This window comes from Pithys albifrons, chromosome 1, assembly GCF_047495875.1.
Source record: "Pithys albifrons albifrons isolate INPA30051 chromosome 1, PitAlb_v1, whole genome shotgun sequence".
NCBI lineage: Eukaryota > Metazoa > Chordata > Aves > Passeriformes > Thamnophilidae > Pithys > Pithys albifrons.
Window position 1 is genome coordinate 24,174,768 of NC_092458.1, and position 23,741 is coordinate 24,198,508.

Consider the following 23,741-nt stretch of genomic DNA (forward strand, 5'->3'; position numbering starts at 1 on the left):
CATTCCTGCCTGTGTGAGAGCCTGGTGATACTCCACGTAGAATAGTGAGTACAGAACTGCTTGATTCCCCATGGTGGGATTGAGGAGGCCATATCTAGGAACCTGGTTTGAAGAAAAGAAGTAGAAAGAAGAGCAAGGACTAAGCAGAGAGAGTGATCTATGTTGTGGATGCCCCATCCATGAAGTGTCCAAGGCCAGCTTGGATGGAGATCGGAGTAGCCTGGTCTAGCAAAAGGTGTTCCTGCCCATGTCAGGGTGGTTGGAAATAGGTGAACTTTAGGGTCTCTTCCAACCAAGCCATTCTGTGATATCACAAATTCTGAAAGACATTGATAAATCTCTTTTATGCCAATGCCATGGCAGTTTGTAACTTTGCTCTACTACTTTAATTCCTGGAGAAAAACGATGTATGTGGTTTTGCACTCAGGCTTCTAAGTAAAGTTTCAAAAGAGAAGCATAATCCATTGAAAAGGGAAGTGGTATCTTACATAAGTGCCCAATACTTCTTTTGGAAACTTGCTCTCAGGGAATGTAATTTCAGAGCCCAGAAGTCTAGCAGATGTTATTACTATTTCTGTTTTACAGGTCAGTGGTTTTGGGGTTTGTGCTCTGAGAAATGCCTACAGCTGCTAGTCTGTCTTTTACATTTTAAGAACAAGTCAATTCTGTATCTTATTCTTAATTTATACATGTGAATTTTTCTTTTCCTGGTAAAGTGGGGATACTGTGTACATCTCGAAAATTTTAAGTTCTCTAGAAACCAACAGTCTTGTCGGCAGACTGTGTCATCTTCTTATTTCCATGAAGAGCAACAGTGGATAATTTTACAGTGAATTTTGTTCTTGATATCAAAAGACTTAAGGCCTTTCTTAAGGCCCGTGGACCTTACATATAATCCAGCCACTCAGACTTAACTGCAGTAAAAGGAAAATCTTCCAGTATTATAACCTAATTTTTTAATACCTCCATTGATAATAAGGCTCATATCAATGATGATGTAGTAGCTATATTATGTACATTAGCTATTGGTTTCAGACACTTACATGGGAAATGGTTGCTAACTCTCACTGAACAAAATTTTCAAGTATCCACTTCCTTTCCACCTCATCTGTGTTGTTACTGGTTAGTTACTGTATCTGAGAAAGTTGTCTTGAGTTTCTCTCAGCATCCAATGGCCAAAAAGACTAACAAAAAGGCAGTATTTCTGTCCCTTTGCTCAGATGAATAATTCATTGCCCTCCCTTTTTTGTGTAAAGTAAATTTGAACTGTTTCTTTTGTAAAGATGATTTACGAGAGGTCGTGGACACACAGAAATTCATTTGCTGCCTTCAGGTGTGTCATAATCTTTCAACTGAGAGAGAAGTAACAGTTTATTTCTGTTAAATTTTGGTTAAAGAATTCACTATATCTAGTGTTAGAGATGGTATCCTTTAATTGCAGTCGGGGTTTGGCAGGTTTTCAGTGCCGTTCTGCTGCTATTCTCCCCAGCTCAGCTGAACAATGGGCTGGCGAGATGCTGACGGTGTTGCTTGGTTACAATTCATCAGCGTGAATCAGTGCTTCCCGCAGCTCCTCCTGCGGCTCAGCAACCGGGAGACTTCCAGGCACTGTATTCCTGATGTGTGTGGAGATGTGACCGTGTTCTGTACTGTCCCAATTGCTGTGATACTACACCTTTGCAAAGAGATTAGGACAGCAGTGTTTGACTCCCAGTGGTTGAAGTCAGGCAATTTGGAGCTGTCTGTTTTACATTGCTTCACAAAAATATAGCTGAGTGAAGCAAATTTGTAAAAATGTGTTTTGTTGCAAGGTGTGTTTGACAAGTTTGATACTTCAGCATCCTTCTGTATTCATCAGGAAGATTAAATCCTTTATTAAGTTTCTTACCCTGGAATGGACATGCTTTGCTAAAACCAGCCTGCATGCAAAGTGGAACATTAACAGGCACTTCCACCTCCCTCTTACTCACTGCATTTGACCAGATTTTAAACTGGCATAAAATGAAGCTGGTGGAGTTATGCCAGTTTAGAAAACAGGAAGATGTGACAGGTTATTTTTAACACTATGGAATGGATTTTCTGTACCCCACCCTCATCCATTTTACTACTTAACCATTCTTTCTGTTCAAGACATGATTGAAGGAAATGTTACGAAAGCAGAAAGGTGCCCAGTTTGGGCTATCCCTGGAATCAGCATTTCCAACAGCTTTGTTCCTGTCTACATCCTTTTTCTAACTTTCATATAAAACTGCTTTGTTGTTTTGCGGTTCTCAGTTTTATTTTCTGTTACCCACTCTGGTCCATGTACCATTTGCCCCCTGTTTCATGCATAGGAGAAGTTTAAATCAATGGCCCTACAGCAGCTAAGCCAAATATTTGCCAGGAGATCACTGGATTCTCTCACCTACCTGAAGCATTATCATCTTCACAAAGTATCTCCCACGGCTCTCTTTCCAATCCTCACAAATGCCCTTCAGTCTTTATTCAGAAAAATCCAGAAGTATTTTTCTCTGATTTCTGCTGTTTAGTGTCAGCTTGTTGCATTGCTGAACATTAGGGTGATTTGGAAGAATTTGTAGGAAGAGATTCACTGAAGTGCCAAGAAGCGGAATCTATAGTAAAAAAATTAATCTAGCACTATCTAAAATGCAAATATTTCTGTGAATAGATTCTCTGCATTGTTATGCCTTCTGGTGATGGTATCTGTAAGATGGCCTTTCATCAGAAAATTGTTTCAGAATATCTGCACTGCTTAAAAATCAGTAGCACTTCTCAGAGCTAGGATTCTCGATTTGCACTCAGTGTTGTTACGTGATCAGTTTTTCTTTAGAAGCAGGTGAGTATATATTTAATATCTTAATTTTTCCGTTTGTTTCCTCCCAATGTCTCTTGGTTACCTATACATTTTTGTTTGGGATTTTTTGTTGTGCCTCTGTTTAAAGTTTGTTTCCTCCCAATGTCTCTTGGTTAGCTATACATTTTTGTTTGGGATTTTTTTGTTGTGCCTCTATTTAAAGCCTGAATTAATTCAGCTTTGCTGAATTCAGGTCATGACATCTGTAACTATTTTGTCTGGAAATTTAAGTGCTTTTGGGATAGGACTTAACACTGAGCTCTTCCTGTCTCTGCAATAAAATGAGAGAAGGGAAATGAACAAAAGAACTGTAATTTTCCTATCAATGTGATGGGGTTTGGCACTTGTTCAGCAAGGTACTTGAAGCACCTTAATGCTCATCTGCTTTTGGGCAGCTATAATTGCTGCAGGGATAGACTGATTCCCTGGATAAATATGGACATTTATGGGGGAGGGAAATATTTCAAGCATAGCTAAGAGACTGTTTCCTGACCTGAATCCTGTGCTGAACGCACTGAACCTGGCTATACCGAAAGGATAGCCCTCTATGGGTAAACACTGCATGCATTAGGAGTAAGCATTAGGTGTGCCGTTGTCCAGCTGAGCTGGGCTGGCACTCTGCAGAGACACTTGTGTGCGTTTCCCTTCCATTAAAGCATTGCTTTGTTTCTACCAGATAAAAGGTTATTGTGGAGTCATTCCCTTTTAGGGTCACAGCTGGACTTCTCTAGAGATGACAGGCCATCCTCCTGTGCCTGAGGCTCCTCTTTAACAGAGCTTTTGCCCATGTGGTAGCTGAGGGGTAGGTGTATCCACTGCAAATCTCTCATGCAGAGAGTGTGCGCTACAAAGATGATAGAGGATTTACTGCCCTGGCTGAGCTGCATGTCCTCAGAGATATTCCTGTTTGGGACTGGCAGAACCTCCTTGAGCAAGGAGGGAGCTGCTCACATGTGAGAATGTGCCCAGATGCGATGTGGAAGCAGCCGTCTGGAAGGAAAAGATTTGTTTCTGCACTGATACCCCTCAGCTCTCCTGGCCTCACAGGCTGCTCCAGCCTGTGGGAGCTGTGCCACGCGTGGTGTTCACAGCATTACTTTCATGCAGTTTTTGCCAAGATGTTCCTTGGAGCCAGTAGAAAGCAAACAGGCGTTTTTTCCAAATAATTTGGTCTTCAACAGTTGTGTTGTGCTGCATCTGAGGAGGCACTATTTCCTTCCACTGTACAGGATGAGTAGGGTCAGGTATACCCCATCCAAGGGACCCAGAGGCAATTCAGGTCTAGCTCAGCTCTTACTTTTGTCTTTTTGAAAATCTATCCTAAGGAGTTTGCAAGCTAAATAGAGTAATTAATACAATGCCATGTCAGTAACTTAAAATATTTACATGGTCAGAAAATGCAGAGTTCTTGTGTCCTCATTAACTTCCCTGTTCTGCTTCTCTTCAGTTTTCTATGTTATGATTCTTGACATACATGTCTGGGACAGCCTTTATTTTTTTATTTTCATATGCTTAAAATTCTGTCATTGTGTTTGTTAGTGTTGAGGTTGCGTGCATGATAGGTGGTTTCTTCCCCTTTATCTAATGACCAGATTTGAAATAGAAAGATACCATTTTAGTGTTATAAACTTTGTTTCATTGGCTTGAGGAGCAGAAAACTCACCCTCTATTTTCACATGTGCTCCTATTTCCAGAGCAGGTGCTTTTTTGTCATAAAAATAGCTCAGCTGCTGTCCCTTTGTCCTGGGTGATGTTATGTTGTGGCCTTTGCAAAGCCAGGAGGGAACTTTTTGGCATGACCCTTCGTTTCCAGAAAGGACCTAGCTAGGCTTCCTGAGCAACATCAGCCTCCACTAAGAATTCAGGTCAGGATCTCCCTGCTTGTTTCCTAGCAACTGGGGGATACTGGTGCTTTCTCCCCTGACCGACTCCTTTCGCGTTAGATACAGGGATCACTTGGTGAAAGGATCAGGGCAGTGCTAATAACTCATGCTCAGGCAGGCAGAGGAGCCCCGTGCTGGGTAACTGATGACACGTAGGGTGCACTGTCCAAGTCGAACTGAATTGAGACTTTCAGAATTCTCCGTGCAATCTTGAAAGTGCCTCTGCTGGATTTACTACCACTTAAATGTCTGGCAAGGTGACAGATCCCTTTTGAAACAGCAGTAGCCTTTTGTGGTACGTGGAATCTGGCAAACAGGAACTTTCTCAGGTAAGCAGCTGAAGAAAGTTTATATCTGAGTTGCTTTAAAGGTGGTTTTCCGACAGGTGAAATGTGTTTCTTGGTTACGCAGGTGCACAACATTCGGTTCTGGGAGTATTGACCTGCCTTTGTACTAATTAAAGTTTCATCGGAAGGTAAGTAAAAAAGTTAAGTGGAAAGATGAACTCTCTTCCCCAGTTCCTTGTGGGGGGTGTTTATAAATTGTTGAAGGCAACCTTTAAACTTCTCTAGTTAATTTATTGTAGAATTGGCTAATGAAAAATCTTTAAGTGATCAAGAGTTACCGGTTGCCAAGCTCTCGATGCAACTCACTCCTTGTGGAAGGTTTACAAAATGCAACACAGCAAGTTCCTCTAATTATGTATTGTTTGCAGAGGTCGGCAATCATTGCCTCAGTTGGTAACACAATGGGATTTGTTACTGCTTTTTGTTTTCCTTTGATAGATTACAAGTAGAAGCCCTTTGTCAAATGTATAAATTAAAGGGATGTGCCATTCTAAGAAAAATACTTACAGCACAAGGAAGACAATTTTTTTTTGGATCTCCTCTTCTCTACTCACAGAGGTGGTGGGAATTAAACCAGAGTATATTTGTATCTCATGCTGGCACAGGGCTGGTGTGATAGCTTTGTGAAGGACCACTCCTCCAAGAAAATACAGTTTTCATATTTTGAAAAGCATGGAAATTAATGTCTCCAGGTGCATAAAAGCTGTTTAACATGCCTTTTTCAGGAGTCTGTAAGCAGTAGGTTCCAGCTCTTCAGTGATATGATTTGGTACAGCTCCAATTAACTTGAGCAAAGGCCTGCCCACTGACTTCAGCCACAGACCTGGCTGCACATCCCCAGGACATGCACACTGCAAGCATGCTTACAGGTTTAATGCACAGCAGGTTGTAGTGGGGAATTCTGAATACAGATATAAAAGAGCAGATTATTTTTAAGCAATATATTTTAATTATCTCTAATATGAACCTGTTAATTTGAGTGCTGACTCTAAGGCATTCAGAAGCCGATTTCTTCAGACGAACCAAGTGCAGTTTCAATTGATATTTTCCACATTTAATATGCAGAAAAACGATTCCCAGAGTCTCACGTTGCATACCTGATATAGCAGCTGCTTTTCAAAGTGTGCATGTCCAATCTAGTATCCCAGACTTTTTGTCTCTATTACACATATGGGCAATGCATATGGGAGAGCTCATACATTCATTCCTAGGACTCACAGATTATTAGTCTACTTAAGAAGAGAGGGAAAACAAGTATCAGGACAGTATCTTTGTGCAGTTCAGAATGTTCTTTGTTACAAAAAGCTCTCTCAAGTGTGTAACTTCATACTGCTGTGTGGTTAGGTGATGTAGGACAGAGAAGAAAAATATCTGTTTGAGGAGGTGCTTCACATTTCATTTAATTGTTTCAGTCTCAAGGTCAACAGCTTTCAGGAGACAGTGAACAGCAGAAACCTCTTTAGTAGCTTTGATCTAGCTGTTTTAGTAAAACAGCACCTTTATAGGATAGTGTGGGACATAAGAGATTAACTCACCCAGCACTTCTTGATCTTTCCTCTGTTCACAAAGCCTGAGAGTGTCCTCTTGGTAATGCTCTTCTGCCAGAGCTGGGAGCTCCATGAGACATATCATTCCATACCCCTTGCTGTGACTCACAAATATTTTTAAAAATGTTAAAAGGAAGGGGGCTCCTAAGCAGAGAAGGTCAGAATTTCCTCAATCTTGAGCTAGTATGTTTGCCAACTGCATGTAAAAAGCTAAATATTTTCCCGATACACCTACACCGGAGACACTCTGCAGATACACAGGTGTCTGGGCCCTTGCAAATCCAGCCAAGGGAGCGTATGTTGGCACTTTGGGGATTGAAAAGAATCTGGAATGGGTCCTGTAGTCTGGCACTGGCAGCCAGCATCAGCATCTGGGTGGCTGGAGGTTGGAAAGAGCCAATTCTGGGGAGGTTATTGGAACATTGTCCTTGCAAGGAACAGTGTGTCTTGTTAGTAAATAGCTCAAACATGCCCTTGGACTCTGCAGTAGAGAGCAGGCTAGAGGAGGCAGGTGAATACTTTCCTTTCTGCCTGTCTGCCAACATGTGCAAGCTTAACTAGGAGCTGGGGAGCTCAAGCCCAGGAGTGACTTTTGTGTCAACTACCTATTGAGGCTGCCTGGGGTCCAGTGTCCAGTTCTGGCTGCCAGAAGGGGTGAGCTTGGAGTGGGATGGATGCAAAGAAGGGTTAGTGAAATGGCCAGGGCAATAGAGAGGAAATTACTCTGTGAGGAAATTAAGGTGCCATAGCTTCTTCGGCTTTGCAGATGAAGGCTGAAAGGGGAGATGGCCATCTTCTCTGAATGCCTGTTGCAGAAGAGAAAAGCTGCTTTAAGGAAAGTCTTGTGATGGCACACAAATAAGGAGGTATAGACTGGTCATTTAGTCTGGGAATTTCTAACCATCAGAGATACAAAGTTCTGGAATAGCATTTGAATAGTTTTCAAAATCAGACTTTAATCAGCCTGTGAAGGGATATGAAGTGTTTGCCAGCAGCAACAGAGGACTCAATGCTCAGGAAATTCCCCCTGGTACTATCTTCCCAAGTTTTACCCTGAAACACCTGTATGAAGCTCAAAGATGTAAGTGTACCAAAACATACCATTCCTCAGGAGACTTTATCATATGAGGGAACTGAAGAAGTCCAGGCCATGCATGGAGTCCTTGCCCTGGAAGGGGCTGATAGGTGGGATGCATCTAATAGTCACAGATCTTGCAAAAACACAGAGCTAAAGATCCTTTGTGGGCAAAATGATTCATCACTAACTTTGGACCTGCCCATGGGATCAGAAAAGGCCAAGAAATGCTGGGATCCTTTAAAGGTGCCATGAGGCTGTTTACTTTAGACATGATTTTTCATTTGTTGCTGTAACTAACTCCGTACACACAGATTTTTCACCTTCCTCCCTGGGAAAGCAAATAAAACACAGCAGTTTGATGCAGGAAGTTCCTTTCTCAGGAGTGGAGGAATGACTCTGGAGGTCTTTGCCATGTCTGAGAGACAGGTTGCTCCTGAAGGAAACCTGTTCACTGGTTTTACTCTGCACCACCTGCCTTGGTAGGAATCACGGCGACCCACAGGAGATAGGAGGAAAGCCCAAACAAGCAGCTTTTGTTTGCACAGCTTTGCATTCTGAGCTTTGATCAGAAATACTGCTTTGCCACCCTCTCCGCCAATGGTGTCCCTTTCACTCCCCGTGAGGAGCTTGTGTCCTTCTCTGTTCCTCTTCCTACGTCTGAGCTCTTTCTAGTGTTTCAGTGCCAATGCCATTTAATTTATGAATGCTGCAGTATGTTTTGTTGTGCTTATTTAAATCAGGCAGAGCTCCAGTATTATACAGTCACATGTAAAGGTGATGGCAGATGAGTGCTCTTTATGTCATGCTAGATTTCTGCTGCACACTTGCACTATATCTGCCAAATTACAGGCAGGAAAGTTTTGAATGAATGACAAATATTTCCCAACAGTAGTTAGTTAAGTGCCTGCACATGTTAAATTAACCATAATAATCTTGTCATAGTCATGAATTAATAACCTGCATCTCATCGGGCTTTTGAGAATTGAAGTAAAACATTATGGTATGTTCAAAAAGGGAGCCTGGGGACAAGTGGGATGAGTCTCCAAATGGCTCTACATTCCCATCCCCACCATCCTACCCCACATGCCAAGCCCCAAAGGTTATACAGGAATTGGAAAATTATGTTTAGAAGGGGGAGAAAGGAAGAAATACCCTCTGCACAGGGGTGTCTCCTTGGAGTAAAGTGATTTAGACTTATTAATTCCTGAAGTGTCTTCCTCTCTCTGTTGTCTAGAGGTAGGTGCAGATAGGGACAAATGTGCACATGAGAGCTTTCAGCCACAGATCTTAAACCAGTGAGAGGTTTCATGAGGAAAATGCTTCTCAGGTCAGAGGATAGGGAGAACTTCTGTCCCAGTGGCAAAAGTGAGAAGAAGACAGAGGGCCAGTGTTGATATGGGAAAAGGGAGGCATTTCTCCCACTGTCTTCCCTACTAGTGGTCTATGGAACCCCTTCCAGGGAGACCCAGGTGGTGTGATCAAGTTCCCTTTGCCTCATGACTTCCACTATGCCAGAGGGTGCCTTGGGGAGCTGTGCCCTAGACCAGAGAGGGCACTTCAGTCTGTGCCATTGGCTCCAGCAGAGCTGGACTAGGAGACAGGCCTGGAGCTGAGCGCTGCCTCTGCATGATGGACTCACTCCGGTCCCTGCTCTGAGAGATGCTGCCTGAAGAGCATCAGGAAAAATTTTTAATCCCTCTTACGAGGAGAGACTGCGGCAGCTGGGCTTGTTTAGTCTAGAGAAGAAAAGACTGCGAGGAGATCTCACTAACACATAGTGTCAGGGCCAAGAGGATGATGCCAGACTCCTTTTGGTGGTGCCCAGTGACAGGACAAAGAGCAATGGCCATAAGCTAAAACATTCACCTCAACATGAGGAAGAACTTCTTTGCATTGGGAGTGGCAAAGCAGTGGAAGAGGCTGCCCAGGGTGGTCTTGGAGCCTCCCTCTCTGGAGTCATTCCAAACCCACCTGGATGTGTTCCTGTGTCTCCTGCTCTAGGTGACCCTGCCTTGCTGGGTGGGGGTTGGACCAGGTGATCTCCAAGGGTTCCTTCCAACCCTAATCTGCTTTCTATTTCCCAGTAGGAGGAAATGAGTGGGGTTGTGCAGGTGATGTAGGGTGCACTGGAGACTTGGCTCTGGGTTTCTGTCAATGTGGCAGTAAAAACTATTAAAGGTGCATTCAGGATTTTGGCTTCCAAAAGGCTGTAATTTTGGAGTGACAGCTGGAGGGTTTACATGCAGAATGACTCTCCAGAGACTATATTTGCTGAGATTATTGCTGCAGAAAAGGAGCAAAGGAAAAAGAATCTGAGCAAGTGGCAGTTACTTCCATTTGCTTGTATCCTTGCTTTGGAGCACTGAGTGTGGTTTGGAGCACAAACCTGCAAGTCTGTGAGGAGAGAAGAGCTACAAAAAAGTATCTTTTCTCTTTCAAACACAAAATAACAAATATGTCTTGAATGGATGGTAAGAATTAAAAGTTTGCAAGTACATGTTATGAGGGAGTAAATGACAAAAGGTTAGGGCTCTAACATTTGCGGAATCCTGACTGTATTTCTTATAGAGTATGGAGGAAGGTTCCACATAACAATGAAGGGACTCAGCCATGATGTTTGTTGTGATGTGAACAGAAAGCAACCTTTCCAGTCTGTTCATGTAGGAAATTACTTGGGTTACAAAGACTGTCTGGATTAACTGGATTCCTACCTGAAACCCAAGGTAGTCATATATTACTGTGACCTTGTGTTAAAAATCTCATGCTCCTTTTTCTGGAAGTGATCCAAATATTACTCTGATGGATAAAGTAATAAAGGAGCCCCTGGCTCATCTGTCTGCTATCAGGGCTCAAGAAAATGATTGTTGGTTGAAAGCTGAGAGGGCCTGAATTAGGAAGGGTCAAAAGAGACTAAAGAAGGTCCTTTCCAAACAAGAGCCTGCAGCATGTACTGCCTCAGAGCAAGCCTTGTACAACAGTTAGACAAGAGGCTGTTCAGCTTTGCATTTGACCTGTGGGGTTTAATGCAACAGGAATGTGGAATGTGTTTACAAGGTAGCAGTTATTGCTGAAATATGTGAGTGCTGTTGCCGGGGGAAATTTCAGAGGATTGAGATTGCGCTGACAGCAGCTGTGCCTCTTGGAGGGACGGTGTGGATGCTGGGGAGGAAGCTGGCCTCAGAGTCTGCAGCCTACACAGGGAATGCAGGGGATGAGGCTCCCTTTCCCCTCCACGTCCTGCTGCCATCCCATGGCTTCAGTTGGATCCTACTCCATCCTTGCTGCTCCTTTGTGCTAGGATGACCCAGGAGGGTGCACTGGTCCTTGGGCTGAAGACATGGCTTCTTGTTATCCCTGCATCCGAGGTGACTCCAGGTTAGCACGACTGCAGCTGGTTCAGCAGAATGGTGTGGGCTGAAACGCGGTAAAGCTGAGGATTGAGGGTCCCTGATGACACCTTTCGTGAGCAGCTCCTGGAAATCAACCTGCTTATGTTCTAGCTAGGCTGGTGTATCTCTGCCTGGAAGGGCTCAGGCTTCTCTCAGAAATATTTAATTATCTTTGCATTTCCTACTTTCTTTCTTTTTTTTCCTCCCCTCCTCTACTTTAAATATCCAGTATTAAAGCTATTACACACATGGTTCATAGATGATCGAAATAATTATTTCATCCTTCCAGCATAGGAATTCCCAGGGAAGCTGGTAAAGCCCAACTTAGTCTCTTTATTTCCTTCACTTTCCTTCTTGTTCAATTTTGCCCAAACCAGACTTTAATTTTCATCACGCTAACAGCAAAATATTTGGGAAGAGGCCTGGGATTTAACTATATTCTGTGTTCAAATGAACAAGACTTTTTAAAACAAAGAAACTTAAAAGTGTTGAAATGGCACTGTTGACTATACCACTCATGGTGGACCTGTGAAAATTGGGCCAAGTTCTGCCCTAGTTGTTAGCAATTGACTTCCTTGTCTGGTTAACTTGGCCCACTGAGTTGTCTTCAGAATAGCAGATAAAGCTGAGCAGGGATCTCATTCTGGGTACTGCTAAACACTTGCTGCATCTTAAACTCCCATTAACCTTTGCACTGCACAAGAACACCCTTACATTGGGCTAATTACCAGGGCAGCAGGTGTCAGTGCGCCCTCGCTCAGGGCTTGCTGTGGTTCCAGGGAAGTCTTACTCTTTCTTTACCACAAAGCAAGTGTGTGTTGACATAGGTGAATAGACAATTTACTGTATTTGTGGTTCCAAAAAGCAAAGAGGGCTCAGTAAAAGCCCTGTTATATTTTCTTGAATTTAAAGGCACTGAGACCTTTGTTAGAATGTTGATATTCCTACTCATTCTGAATACCAAAAGACCTGGTATAATTATTTTTGTGAAATAGCTTCAGGAATGTTCCCAATTCTGAATTGAACAGTAATTGCAATTGTGACATGTAGAATCGAATGTAATTTTTTTCTAACTAAAGCAAGACATTTTGCTTTATATTTTATTGCTTTTCAGGGAGAGGCACAGTGCATTTTTAATACTTCCCTGACCCTTGACTCTGAGTGACGTTAGCCTGCTGTTATACAGAAACTGTGAAATTCTTCAGAACATTATTAACCAAAGTACTCTATGTAAACACTCAAAATTATTTAAGTTAAAAACACAGATTGTGCTTCTGTCAGTAAAGATGGCTGGTACAAACCTAAAACTCTGGTAGTATGTTGAGCTGTTTGTGCTCCTAAATATAGCAAAAGATTTCTGGTAAGGAGCTAGCTGGGGGAGGTCTTGTGCCTTTGTGTAAAACAGCTATGCCTTTGTTACCCCTGCATGCTGAGGAAGAAGGAGAGCCAATGTGGCTTTTTTGCTTTAACAAGTCTTAATAATAACACTTACCATGTTGGTAGAATAGGTCTCCTAGCCCCTTTATTAAATCACAAAAAATAAAGAACTGAAAGCAAGAAGGAAAGGGTTACTGCATAGGAATAAGACATTTCACATGAGTTTGCTTTATTATTTGCCAATGAAAACTCCACCTCCTGCCCCCCTTCCTCTAATTCTTTTATATGGTTGTTTGCTTTGCTTTGTTTTTGGTTTGTTGGTTTTTTTCATTTGTTTAAAGAAAGTATGCAAGTTAAGGTTTTTCCCATTAACAAAATATGGCCTTTGTCAAGGTGTATACCCTCAAGTTGCTGAGTCCTATCAGGGAAGAAAAGTTCCCTTCACCCTTCTAGGGGAACAGTTTATTCCCTGCACTATGCAGGACATCAGACTGGGTAATCCTAGTTGTGCCTCCTGACCTCTTATTCCTGCATGTTCTGCAGCAATGCACTGTTTAAAAAAAAAAAAAAGCTCACTCTTCAAAAGCTGCTTGGGAGGAAAGTTTATTTTATGGAGTGTTTCTCACTTCTCTCAGAAATGCTGGGGGATGGAAGGACTATTAATTCTTTTGGGGGAAAAAACCCCAGAAAAGCAAGACTTCCATCCCCCATCTTTTGGAAATGCACCATGCTTGTAATAGAGAAAGGAATGTGCTGTTGGCAGGGGCATGGCAGAAGGGCTGGTGAGTATCCGACAGGAGAATCTGCACAGCCCTTGGAATAACAGGCAAGTGCACCAGAGAGGAGTTTGGGCTGGTGAGGCAAAGGAAAACACACCTTGCCCAAGAGCAATGAAAGAAGGATGTGAAAACAACTGAATACCCAGAAAGCCCAACTGAAAGGCTTGGGTAGATGCACCTACTACATCTTCCATTTATCCTTTTGTAGCCCATAAAGCCTCACATGCTGTTCATGGCAGGCCTTCCCCTGCTGGCACAAAGGCTCAGATGCACAGCCCTTGCAGCAAACTCTATTCTGTCTCTCCCTTCTGATCTTCCTTTTGGGAGTTATATTATTACTTGACATCCCGTGATGTCTCTTCTCTCAGTGGTCACAGGGATATCCAGCACCACCTCATCACTCTCTATAAGTACCTAAAGGGAAGTTCTAGCCAGGTGGGGGTTGGTCTCTTCTCCCAGGCACTCAGCAATAGGACAAGGGGGCACGGGCTCAAGCTCTGCCAGGGGAAATTTAAGTTGGAGATCAGAAAAAAATTCTTTCCAGAGAGAGTAATCAGGCATTGAAATGGCCTGCCCAGAGAGGTGGTGGATTCCCCTTCCCTGGAGGTTTTTAAACTGCGATTGGACGTGGCACTGAGTGCCATGATCTAGTAAAGGGACTGGAGCTGGACCAAGGGTTGGACTTGATGATCTTGGAGGTCTTTTCCAACCCAATTGATTCCATGATTCTGTAATTCTATGTTTTCACTGTAAGCAACAGGGATATGAGGTGTAGATGCAAGTGCTGCAAAGGAAAGGGCTGGTGCAAAGGGGCAGTAGTGTGTCAGTAGTTATATGTACGGTCCGTGTGCCAGAGCTTTGTATTTCTCCACCTCCACCAGTGCTGGGTGTGGAGGAATAGCAAACTCCGACACAAGGAACAGGATTGCAAGAGATTTTGTGCTGGTGGAACTAACTTTTGTTAGCCATTTCTGAGGGAAAGGGCAAATCAATCTCAGCTAGCTCTATTAATTCTGACAGTAGGAGGATTGGAGGATCCCTGAACAGCAGTTTTAAAAGAGAAAGACCTTGACTTTGTGTTCAGGCTTGGTGCTTTCCCCTGGATGTTGGCCTGGGACCCATGCAGCCATGGAGAGGATTTTGGCAGCAAAACTGTGTGCAGCCAGCCTTGCTCTGAGCACAAGGAGTGGCACACAGGCTCTCACCACACCAAACTGGTTGTGCAATATGCAAATATTCCTTTAACGTGAGAGTATGCTACAAGGGTAGCATGAGCTGGAGAAAAATGTTAGCCACAAGCAAAGAAATAAAAAATTTTATTAGCCAATAATGCAGATAAGAAAAGATAGGGAAGGTGTACCAGCTTCGGTGTGAGACAGATAAAAGATGGACAGGAAAGTGCCATTTAGAGAGCAAACCATTTGTGAAAATACCACCTTTTGAAGATGATGTCCCCATGTCCATCAGTCAGCATAAACAAGCAGGTGCTAACAGCATCTGCATTAAATTATTAAAACAAGCAGAGAGCACATGAAGTCAGAGACTTTGCAAAGTATTACTTTTTGCTTACTGATTCACATCATTTGAACAAAATTGAAGGAGGTGATTGCCCAACTTTGAAAACAAAAGTCATGGTCATATACAAAAAGTGAAAGGGTGTTTTTGGTTTGGCATGAAGTTTATTTTTGATATTTTATATAGATTTTTGTAGTGGAAAACAATGCAGTTTTCCCAGAAAATGTCTTCTCTAGGTAAATTATTTTTAATAATCCAGAAAGGATGGGAATACAGCTAGAATAAATACAGATCCTATATAGATGCTGACATATGGTAGAATGGCAGGGTGATGCTTCAGTCACAGTGCTGGGACTTTGAATCAAGCTCTGAGGATGGTTGTGTGTATGTAAGCATGCACTCAGGTGCATTTGTTCACTTGTTTTAAAAATTGGAGGAAGAATGAAAAATAAAAAGCGAAACTCCTTTGACATAAAGAAAGGTTTGGAGCAGGAAGATGTATGGCTTTGGAAATGGGGTTGCAGTTGTTAGCAAATTCTCCTGTCCTTTTTGTGAGCTTTTTGGATGTGTTTATACAAACTAATTGGATTCTCAACCTGCATCTCAGTCATGTGGACACTCTAATACTTGGGCTCATAAGTGCTGTGCTAGCTCTGGGATAGCACTTCACTCTGCTTCCTAGACCTCCTGTTGCAGAAGTGGGGATAGAGAGGAGAGGTTTGTCTTAGTCACATGAGCTCAGGATGATGGATGACTTTGGGAAAGGATTTTATAATTGAGCACACTGTGAGAGATTTAGTTTAGGCTAGGCCTTCAAGCATTATCTCTTGGGAGCACTGAAGGTTGCTTGAGAGCTTGAAAGGAGGGGTTGATGCTGGGATCTCTATTAGGAGGAGAAGGTCTGAGCAGAGAGGCATGTTGAACACAGTAGGGTTTCTTGTACTGTGTGAATACCTGTCTGCTCTCCTGCACTTCCTTCTACCACACCCCATTGTGCAATGTTTTCAGCACAAGGTCTCCCCCAGCTGCAGGGATAAACCTTTGCTTGGGAGGCAGGTGAGCACAACATGCTTTTGAACCCAAGACATGGTGTCCCGGGGCTGCATTCGGATGTTGGTCTTGCCAATGCACATGCTGAACAGCTGGAGCATCTTCAGAGTTGTGAAAGCACTACTGATGTGCCTGGAGCTGGGAGGGGATCATAGAGGGCACCCTGGGCTTGCTCCCTCTGAAGACTTGGAGCTGTCCTTTTTCTGCACTCCAAGTGACAGGAGAAGGGGCTGTGTGGCCCCTGAATGGTGACTTCATTTCAAGTCTGAGCCCTCAGAGAGGGGGAGGGTGAGAAAAACCTGCCTCAGTCTTTGTCCCTGGTATTTAGGATGTTTTGGGTTTGGTTAGTATTTCAACCAGAAGAGTCTCTCGAATATTTGGGGGTTTTTTATGTTCCCAGAATCCTTGCTTCTTTTTTTCTCCCCAACTCTGTGTAATATCAAATGAAATTTTAGTATGTATCATGATACTGGAGAGAGAAAAGAGCAGGTCTTCTCATGTGAAATAATTTCCCTAACATCAGATTTTTTAACTCCTTGCATTTCTTTGTCTACTAGAAAATGAATATTCTTATAAAACACAGAAATGAAAGGTGTAAATTGCTGTTGTTTGGTTCAGCTGTGATTTTTTTGGATACACACTGTGAAGTGTACTGCACTTGGAAGGGATAGGAAGGGGAATAAAAGCCAATTTTGCTGTTATATTCCATCTCTATTTACTGCAGTGACATAGTCTCAGCTGTATTTCTTGTATCGCAGCTTATCTAGGAAGGACCTGGGAAGGAAGAAGGAAAGTAAAGTCTCTGCTGGGAGAAGTCCAATATAGCAAAAAATACTGTTACAAGTGGGTAATATTTATCAATTCATTGTCAGGCCTTTTTAGCTTATAAAATCTCATAATAAATTGATAAACAAGGTACCTCTAGTATTCCTTTGTGAAAAAATCCACATACAATGTGGGGGGTGGAAAAGGGGAAAGGAGGAAAAGGATGCACTGCCAGCAGGGTGGTACATTTTGCCCTTGCTAACAGGGGAGAAGTGATGCAGGCTGCTTCTCTAGGACATGAATCCTGCTGAGTTTTCAGATCACAGGATGATTTAATTAAGTGGTGGATGGACTTCAGTAAATCCTAAGGGAAACTGGAAATGAGGAAGCTCGGCAGTCCTGCTGTGCAGCCAAGCCTCTGGATCCAGGCATAAGTGCACAGTGAATACCACCCATCCCAATGGTGCTGCTTCAATGCTGCTGGATTTTGTCAGTTATTTCATTGCACAGCTATTAAATTTGTAGGCCATCATAGATTATAAACAAAGCTCTGAGGAAGAAAAAAATTTACCTCCAGAGGAAAAAGTTAAATCTCTGTTTACATCAAGGAAATGCCAAGCAGTTACATCCTACTAAGGGAAATTCTGCACTCTGGGCTTTTTTCTTTCTCCTCTTAAGTATCATGTTTTAATCAAATCTTCCCTATGATGAATGTATTAATACTGGAGAGTTTGTTACAGACGTTGAGCAAAAAGCTTGAAAGATAAAAAACCTGCCTAAAGATAGTGTTAAAATACATTATACTGAAGGGAAAAAGAAGATAGAACAGTTCTCTGAGTTTATCTATTTGGGAACAGAAATAGTGTTATCTTCTCATGATGGGTATTGAGCAGGTGAAAACCAATGTTTTTCTAACAGTGTTCAGCAAAGGATGTATTTAAAAGGAAAACCAGCTTTCCCCTATGCTAATAAAAATGCCATTGTAAATTTTAAGGTAGAAATTAATGTGATTGTCTACAGCTAGGTTTGGTAAGATGCTAAGTCAGGCAGCACCTGTTGCAGAACATTGCAAAAGGATCTCTGGGAGCTGCTGGATGCTCAGTGGGGGCCAGTATCTCTTTACACTGTGTTGGGGTATTGCTCCAGTGGAAACCCTCACTTGGCAAAACACTCTAGTGAGTGAATAAGTCTCAGCTTCAGTATTTGCTTAAAACCAAGGTTTGCTAAAAATGAATTTTTTTACTTTGGAGGATATTTCTGAAAACCTGACCACCAGCACATTACCCACCAGATGCTTCTTCCAGTCCCCTCTACTGCCTGCTGATTGCCCCTGCTGCCATCCTCAGGTTAAGGAGCCACAAACCTCCCCTTGGTAATAACAGCCACAAAACTGCTCCCTCACCCTTGGTACGGGGCGGGTGCCCATGCCTTGCTGTCCTTGTCATAGTGTGTGTTTGCACAACACAGTGACTGCCTGGGAGAGTCACACCCAACCCCTTCCTAGGAATATCAATCTCTGGGCTCCTGTGCAGAAGGCAGAGGCCACTGGTACTTGTGCCAAGTGTTGTCTCCTGCACCCTGGGTGCCACTGAACCACACCATAAGTTGCTTTCTGCTTCCCTCCAAAGTTATCTTACCTGGACAACCTTTCTCCCTGCACATAGCCTGGGTCTCTCCAGCAGCTCTCCCACAGTGAACCAGCCAGATCTAGGGGATCTGTCTAGGGATGACTCCAGCAGTGGTAGTGGGACCTGGTGGTGTGGAGATTATGCAGGTCAGCCACCATAATTGGGTTCGACTGGGTTTCCTCTGAATCAATAAGCAGAAAGACAGACTCCTCTATAAAAGTACATTTTATTTAACAGTGCTACTGCCTGAGCTGGGCATTTCCCAAGAGGGCCCTTGAACAAAGAAATCCCTGGATGACCTGCTAAACAAGTATATGGAGAAACAGTATTTTTCAAACAATCTGCATGTGTCTTGCTAGCAAGTAACGAATCATTTACCTATTGTACAAGTGTAGAACCTCCTGGTAATACCTTTCTCATTTTCTCTTTGTCAGCCTGGCATATGATGCTTAGAAGTTTCAGATGTCAAAAGCACAAATACACTTGCTGCTGTATTTTGTTATAGTAAATAATAATATATAATTAAAATTCTGGACAGTCATTCCCCTGTACCTCAACGAAACCTGTTACAATCTTTCCCAGTAGTCGCTGAGTGTTCTGCCCTCTGTCTACATTGCTGTACTTTAGTTCAATATACTCGTCTCCTCATGAGCTCTAATCACATTTATCAGATCTCCAAACACTGTTTGGCAGTTATCTCTGTCCGATTATTACAATCCCAACCAGCATCAACCTGAGGTCAGAAGTCTGAGCATATCCTGCAATATGGTCAACTTCATGTTGTTATCAGATGTCTTAACTTGCTCATGTGGATGGAACAACTGCCTCAGCAACAGGCCAACATTGGCCCAGGATGATTCACATCCAGAACAAATAATATAAAAAATGGTGCACATCAACCTGCATCTTCCCTTAACCTAGGCATTTGATTTTCCCACATAACCAAATCCCCAGGATGCCAGGGGGGATGGGTGTATACATGTAACACCTGAGCTCAAGAGGAACATTTCACACAAAAACGTACACCCCACCGCTGCTGGCTGCACTGTGAGAGACTTAAGGATAACAGTAGACTCCACAGGATAAAGCCCAGCAAAAGCATTGGGTACAGCAAAGCAATACAGAGGGAGGGGTATAGGGTGGTGCTGACACTGGCTCTGCAGGCACCTTGGTTAAATTACTCTCAATTGCTGCAGCTAAAGTTCTTCCTCAAGGCTTTCATACTCATTTTCTAGCCTCTTCTTCATGGTGGTCAGATGCCCAATTATGCCATACATACCAATAATCTATTTGCTGCAGTTTTTAATTTTCAAAGATTTCCTGGAGCATAGCCACCTTTTTAAATTCAAAGGGTCCTTCGTGGGCCATTCCCAGCCTCTCAAAGTGCTGGCCAGTCTTCCTTACGCAATGTTATTGCTCATTTTTTTGGTAGACCTGAAGTGATATCTATTTTCCTTCAGTTTTCTTGTGCTTTGCTTGAGGGCATCCCCTACTCTACCCTGGGTATGTTCCCCATAATTGTATGCAAATGCTGTGCACCTGATGAGGATAAGGCCACCCATACTTCTCTTAGCATGATTCCAAAGTGGGACTCAAACCCACCTGGACCCAGAACACCTAAAATTTAGTAGCAGAATTTTCATACTCACTGGTTGATGCCTCCTATCCCCAAATTCCCAGGTGAGGCCCAAGTTGGACACTTGGAGATGAGAGGATCTGATGGTGGTTGCCTGGAGTATGACTGCATTGCCAGACTTATGAAAACTACACGTGGCAGCCTTCATAGTAGGGTTTTACTCTAGGTTTTTGCTGAATTGATAAGCTGAGAAGCAGATTTCTCTGCAAAAGTACATTTTTATTAATGCAGCTACAGCTTGATCTGGGTAACTCCAAAGGGGGAACCTCAAACCCAGAAACCCCATGGCAATTATACCCTTACAATCCAAATTCCTCACCCTTCATGCAACAGTTCGGATCAGAAGTAACATTAGGGTCTGGAGTCTTCCTCTTATCTATTGGGTCCTTTGACTGTCTCTAGGCAGAGCATTTTTTCTCTCTAAAGCTGCAGTTTCTGTTAAAGTAGCTTCCGTATCTTCTGGCTTGACCTGGCCCTATGAGCTTCTTTTACTTGACAAGATAAAGTTCAATACCTCCAGGTGAAAATTCCCAGCTTGCAGCCTAAGGCTTCAGCAAATTTAGCTCCTGATGCACGTTCTGCTAAACAAGTTCTATGTGAGTAATTTAGCAAATTGCACGACATGGGCCAGCACCTCACTCCTCACAAGCTCCATCTCTGTGCCTTCACAAGGGATATGCCCAAAAGCACTGCCTTCCTTGGGTCTTGAGTGTTTTTTGGAAAGATTCACTAATTCTTAAAATATTGTTAGAAAACAGCAAAAATGTGGCAGACATGAGGAATTACTGCATGAGGACAGAAAGGGAGTGAGAATCTTGCTTCAAGGTGCATGGCTGGCAAGGAGAGAGCTCATCAGGGTTTGGTGTCCTGTTTCCTCTTCATAGGGAGATGTACATTGCACCCCTGGCCAAATATTAGTGTCCCTAAATGTTTGGGGCATCCAGTAGAAACATTCTTTGTGACCTCTGATGACACAAATCAGCCACACAAATTTTCTCACACATTATGGTGGAGCTAACTTTTTAATTGGTTTTATTCAGTCGAAATTTGGCTGCCAAGATTTGAGATGGGATGGCAGAGCAACACAATAGTGATTTGTCTGAAATATAGTATACTATGTGTTTTAATTTTGGCAGAGGGAACATGTTCATACTTGCCAGCATGTTTCAAGCTAACATTTTCATTGTGTGGGTATTTTTCCCCCAAGTGGCTTTGCTATTGAGAAATAGTGAAGTATGGCATACAAACATTTGGATAAAAAAATAATACACCCTCACCTGAGTGCATCTGGATGCAGTGGGGCTGTGCTAGTGGGCCACAGATGGGGATGTGAGTTATGTCATTTATAATTTATAGAGAGACTGTAGGATACCACTTCGGATGTGTGTAGCTTATAGATGCTACAGGGCATGCATATGACAGGTGAAGCTTTAAAGGTGTTGATTTACATTCCTGCCATTACTACTGCAATGTGACAACATGAATCTGAGACACCCTGTTTAATAATTGACTAGATATGCTGCAGCCCACAATATGTATTTATCTGTCACCTCCCAGTGGGCATTTACTTTAAAATAAAGGTATCCTGGAATTACAGAATGATTTGTGTTGAAATAGACCTTAAATCCACCTAGTTCCAACTCTACTGCCATGGGAAGGACACATTCACTAGACCAGGTTGCTCAAAGCCCCATCCAGCATGACCTTGAACACTTCCAGGGGTGGGATATCACAGCTTCTCTGGGCAACCTGATCCAGTGCCTCACTACCCTTGTCCATGTCTAGTTTTTCCTGTGGTTGGTTCCTTATTAATTCTCCCAACGTCTCCAACCAAAAGTTGCTCACCCTCCCGCGTGTGTTTAATTCTGATTTGATTTCCCAGTGGGTGGTGACAGAGGATGTTTTACAACCAAGGTGTGGGTCCAGCTGGCACAGAAGCCCCAGAGCCTCTGGGCAGCACTGAGGCCTTTGCTGTGGCTGTTGTGCAGGCATTTGTCCCAGCCCAGCTCAAGTGGCTGCTGATGGTTCATTGTGTTTTAGAATGGAGTAATAAATGTTTCATTTCCATTTCACTAACTCTTTGAATTTATGAACCTGACTATGAAATCATGGTCTTCAGATGAAGAAAAAAGAGCACGAACAGACTACTGCTCTGGAAATGCAATTTGAATTACAGATAAACTGTCTTCAGACTTGGGACATGTTCAATTTTGAAAATTTTTTTTTACTTTCAAAAAGCAGAGGAAAGAAGAAAATAAGGAAATTAATTGGCTTGTCTTAACGTCTATTTTGTGTCGTCTATACAAGCAAAATATTAGAAAGAGTCATTATCTTTTCACGAGTTGCTTAAAAAAGAAGGAAAACTACAATCTGTAGCATACTTCAGATTGGTTGTAAATAAAGGAAAAGTATGTGGGGTTCTTCACTGTTGTTACTTGTGATCTTACCCAAATGCTGTAATTGTCATTTTGTCTGTGCTCCTAAATAGGCTCAGAAAGGGAGAAACAAAGTAGCCCACCTTCTCTGATGTATGATTTTAGAAGCCCTTGAGAATTCACCAAACTCAGTTTTCAGACAGGAGGGACTAGTTGGTCAACTAAACTGTCATGCCCCATTGTCTCCTGAAAGTGGAAATAGTCCCTGGAATGTATTACACCTTAGCCTAATAAGCATCACATGGGATATTTTTATATTTTATGCATATTTATTTATACACATACATATTTAGACATGTATGTAAGCATACACATAATTCACATATATTTTTATATTTTAGTAACTTGTATGAATGTATATATAAACATATATAGTGAAGCACTTTATTTTGTTGATATGACTAACCCTTTTCCCACCTCTTTTAGTGACTGTCACATGAGTTCGTCAAGGATAATGGACCCTAAGATGCGAGAGATTGAAGGAGATGGAGAGGAGAACTCAGGTAGAATTGTGCCCTTCCCCAGTGCATGGAAAGTGCTGTGATTTCTTGAGCTTCAATGCTTTAGCTATAACATAGGCATAAATCTGGTTTTTTAGGGAATGCATTCTGACTTGCTCTTCTACTGTTTCCAAGCGCTGTTTGGGGGGGGGGTGTTTTGGGGTTGGGGAGGGTTTGACATTTTTAGAAGCTTGAAATCAGATTTTTGTAGCATCTTGTGACCTTTTTTACCCAACAACATCCAAGAGTAAGTGAAATGCTGAAGGGATGCCTCACAGTTCTGTCATGTCAACTTATACAGGACAAGCACAAGTTATTAAAGAGTCTTAATCACAACACTGATTTAATTTTAAATAGTTTCCTTCACAGAGCTTGCAACTGATCCTAATTCAGGCCTTTCCTCACTGAGCAGACTAGAACTGCTTTTCAAGGTTATTTCTTGATTTCTAGTTTAATACTTTGTGATCCATTGAATCTTGTAATTAGCATTCAGAATATTCTGGGATGTATTATAAAATCAACATTTTCATAGCATTAGCTTCCCAACACTGTACATTCACCTAGGTATGCCTTTTCTACATTTAAATTGGTTTTGGTAGCACTGTCCTTATCATCACTATCTAGCTTGCTGAACAAAGGCAGTGGGTTCCCAAGTTGTAATTTCTTTTCTGTTTCCCAGGCTGTTAAAATCAAATTTTTCCTTCACAGTTTAATTACCTCAAGAGGCAAGTAGAAACTCTATTAGAAATGATTCGTCTCCTAAACATTGCAATCCATTCTCCAGGATAATATTAATTTCATGCTAACAGTATAGTTAAAAGACATTAATACAAGAGTGAACTGTATTACATTTTCCAGGAAAAAAATCCACATGTGTAAAAAAATCATAAAGGAATTATTATTTTTCAAAAATTTGCAGGTGCTGCTTGTTGCATCCTATTTATGTTTCTTTACTCAG

General features: G+C 42.4%; 1 protein-coding gene across 7 annotated transcripts in view; it reads left to right on the forward strand.

Moving 5' to 3' along the window:
- Nucleotides 1-23,741, forward strand: part of CRACDL (CRACD like) — a 67,825-nt gene that overhangs the window by 17,550 nt on the left and 26,534 nt on the right. For 2 of the 7 annotated variants that reach the window (XM_071582028.1, XM_071582076.1), the window contains exons 1-3: nucleotides 4,809-5,066; nucleotides 5,149-5,212; nucleotides 22,710-22,786. In XM_071582028.1, the coding sequence (XP_071438129.1) occupies nucleotides 22,720-22,786 (67 nt within the window). In that variant the 5' untranslated portion in view covers nucleotides 4,809-5,066; nucleotides 5,149-5,212; nucleotides 22,710-22,719. Of the gene's footprint in view, nucleotides 1-4,808; nucleotides 5,067-5,148; nucleotides 5,213-11,057; nucleotides 11,085-16,606; nucleotides 16,663-22,709; nucleotides 22,787-23,741 lie in introns of those variants that run through there. The other 5 variants (XM_071582039.1, XM_071582047.1, XM_071582066.1 and 2 more) reach the window with 5 other exon arrangements.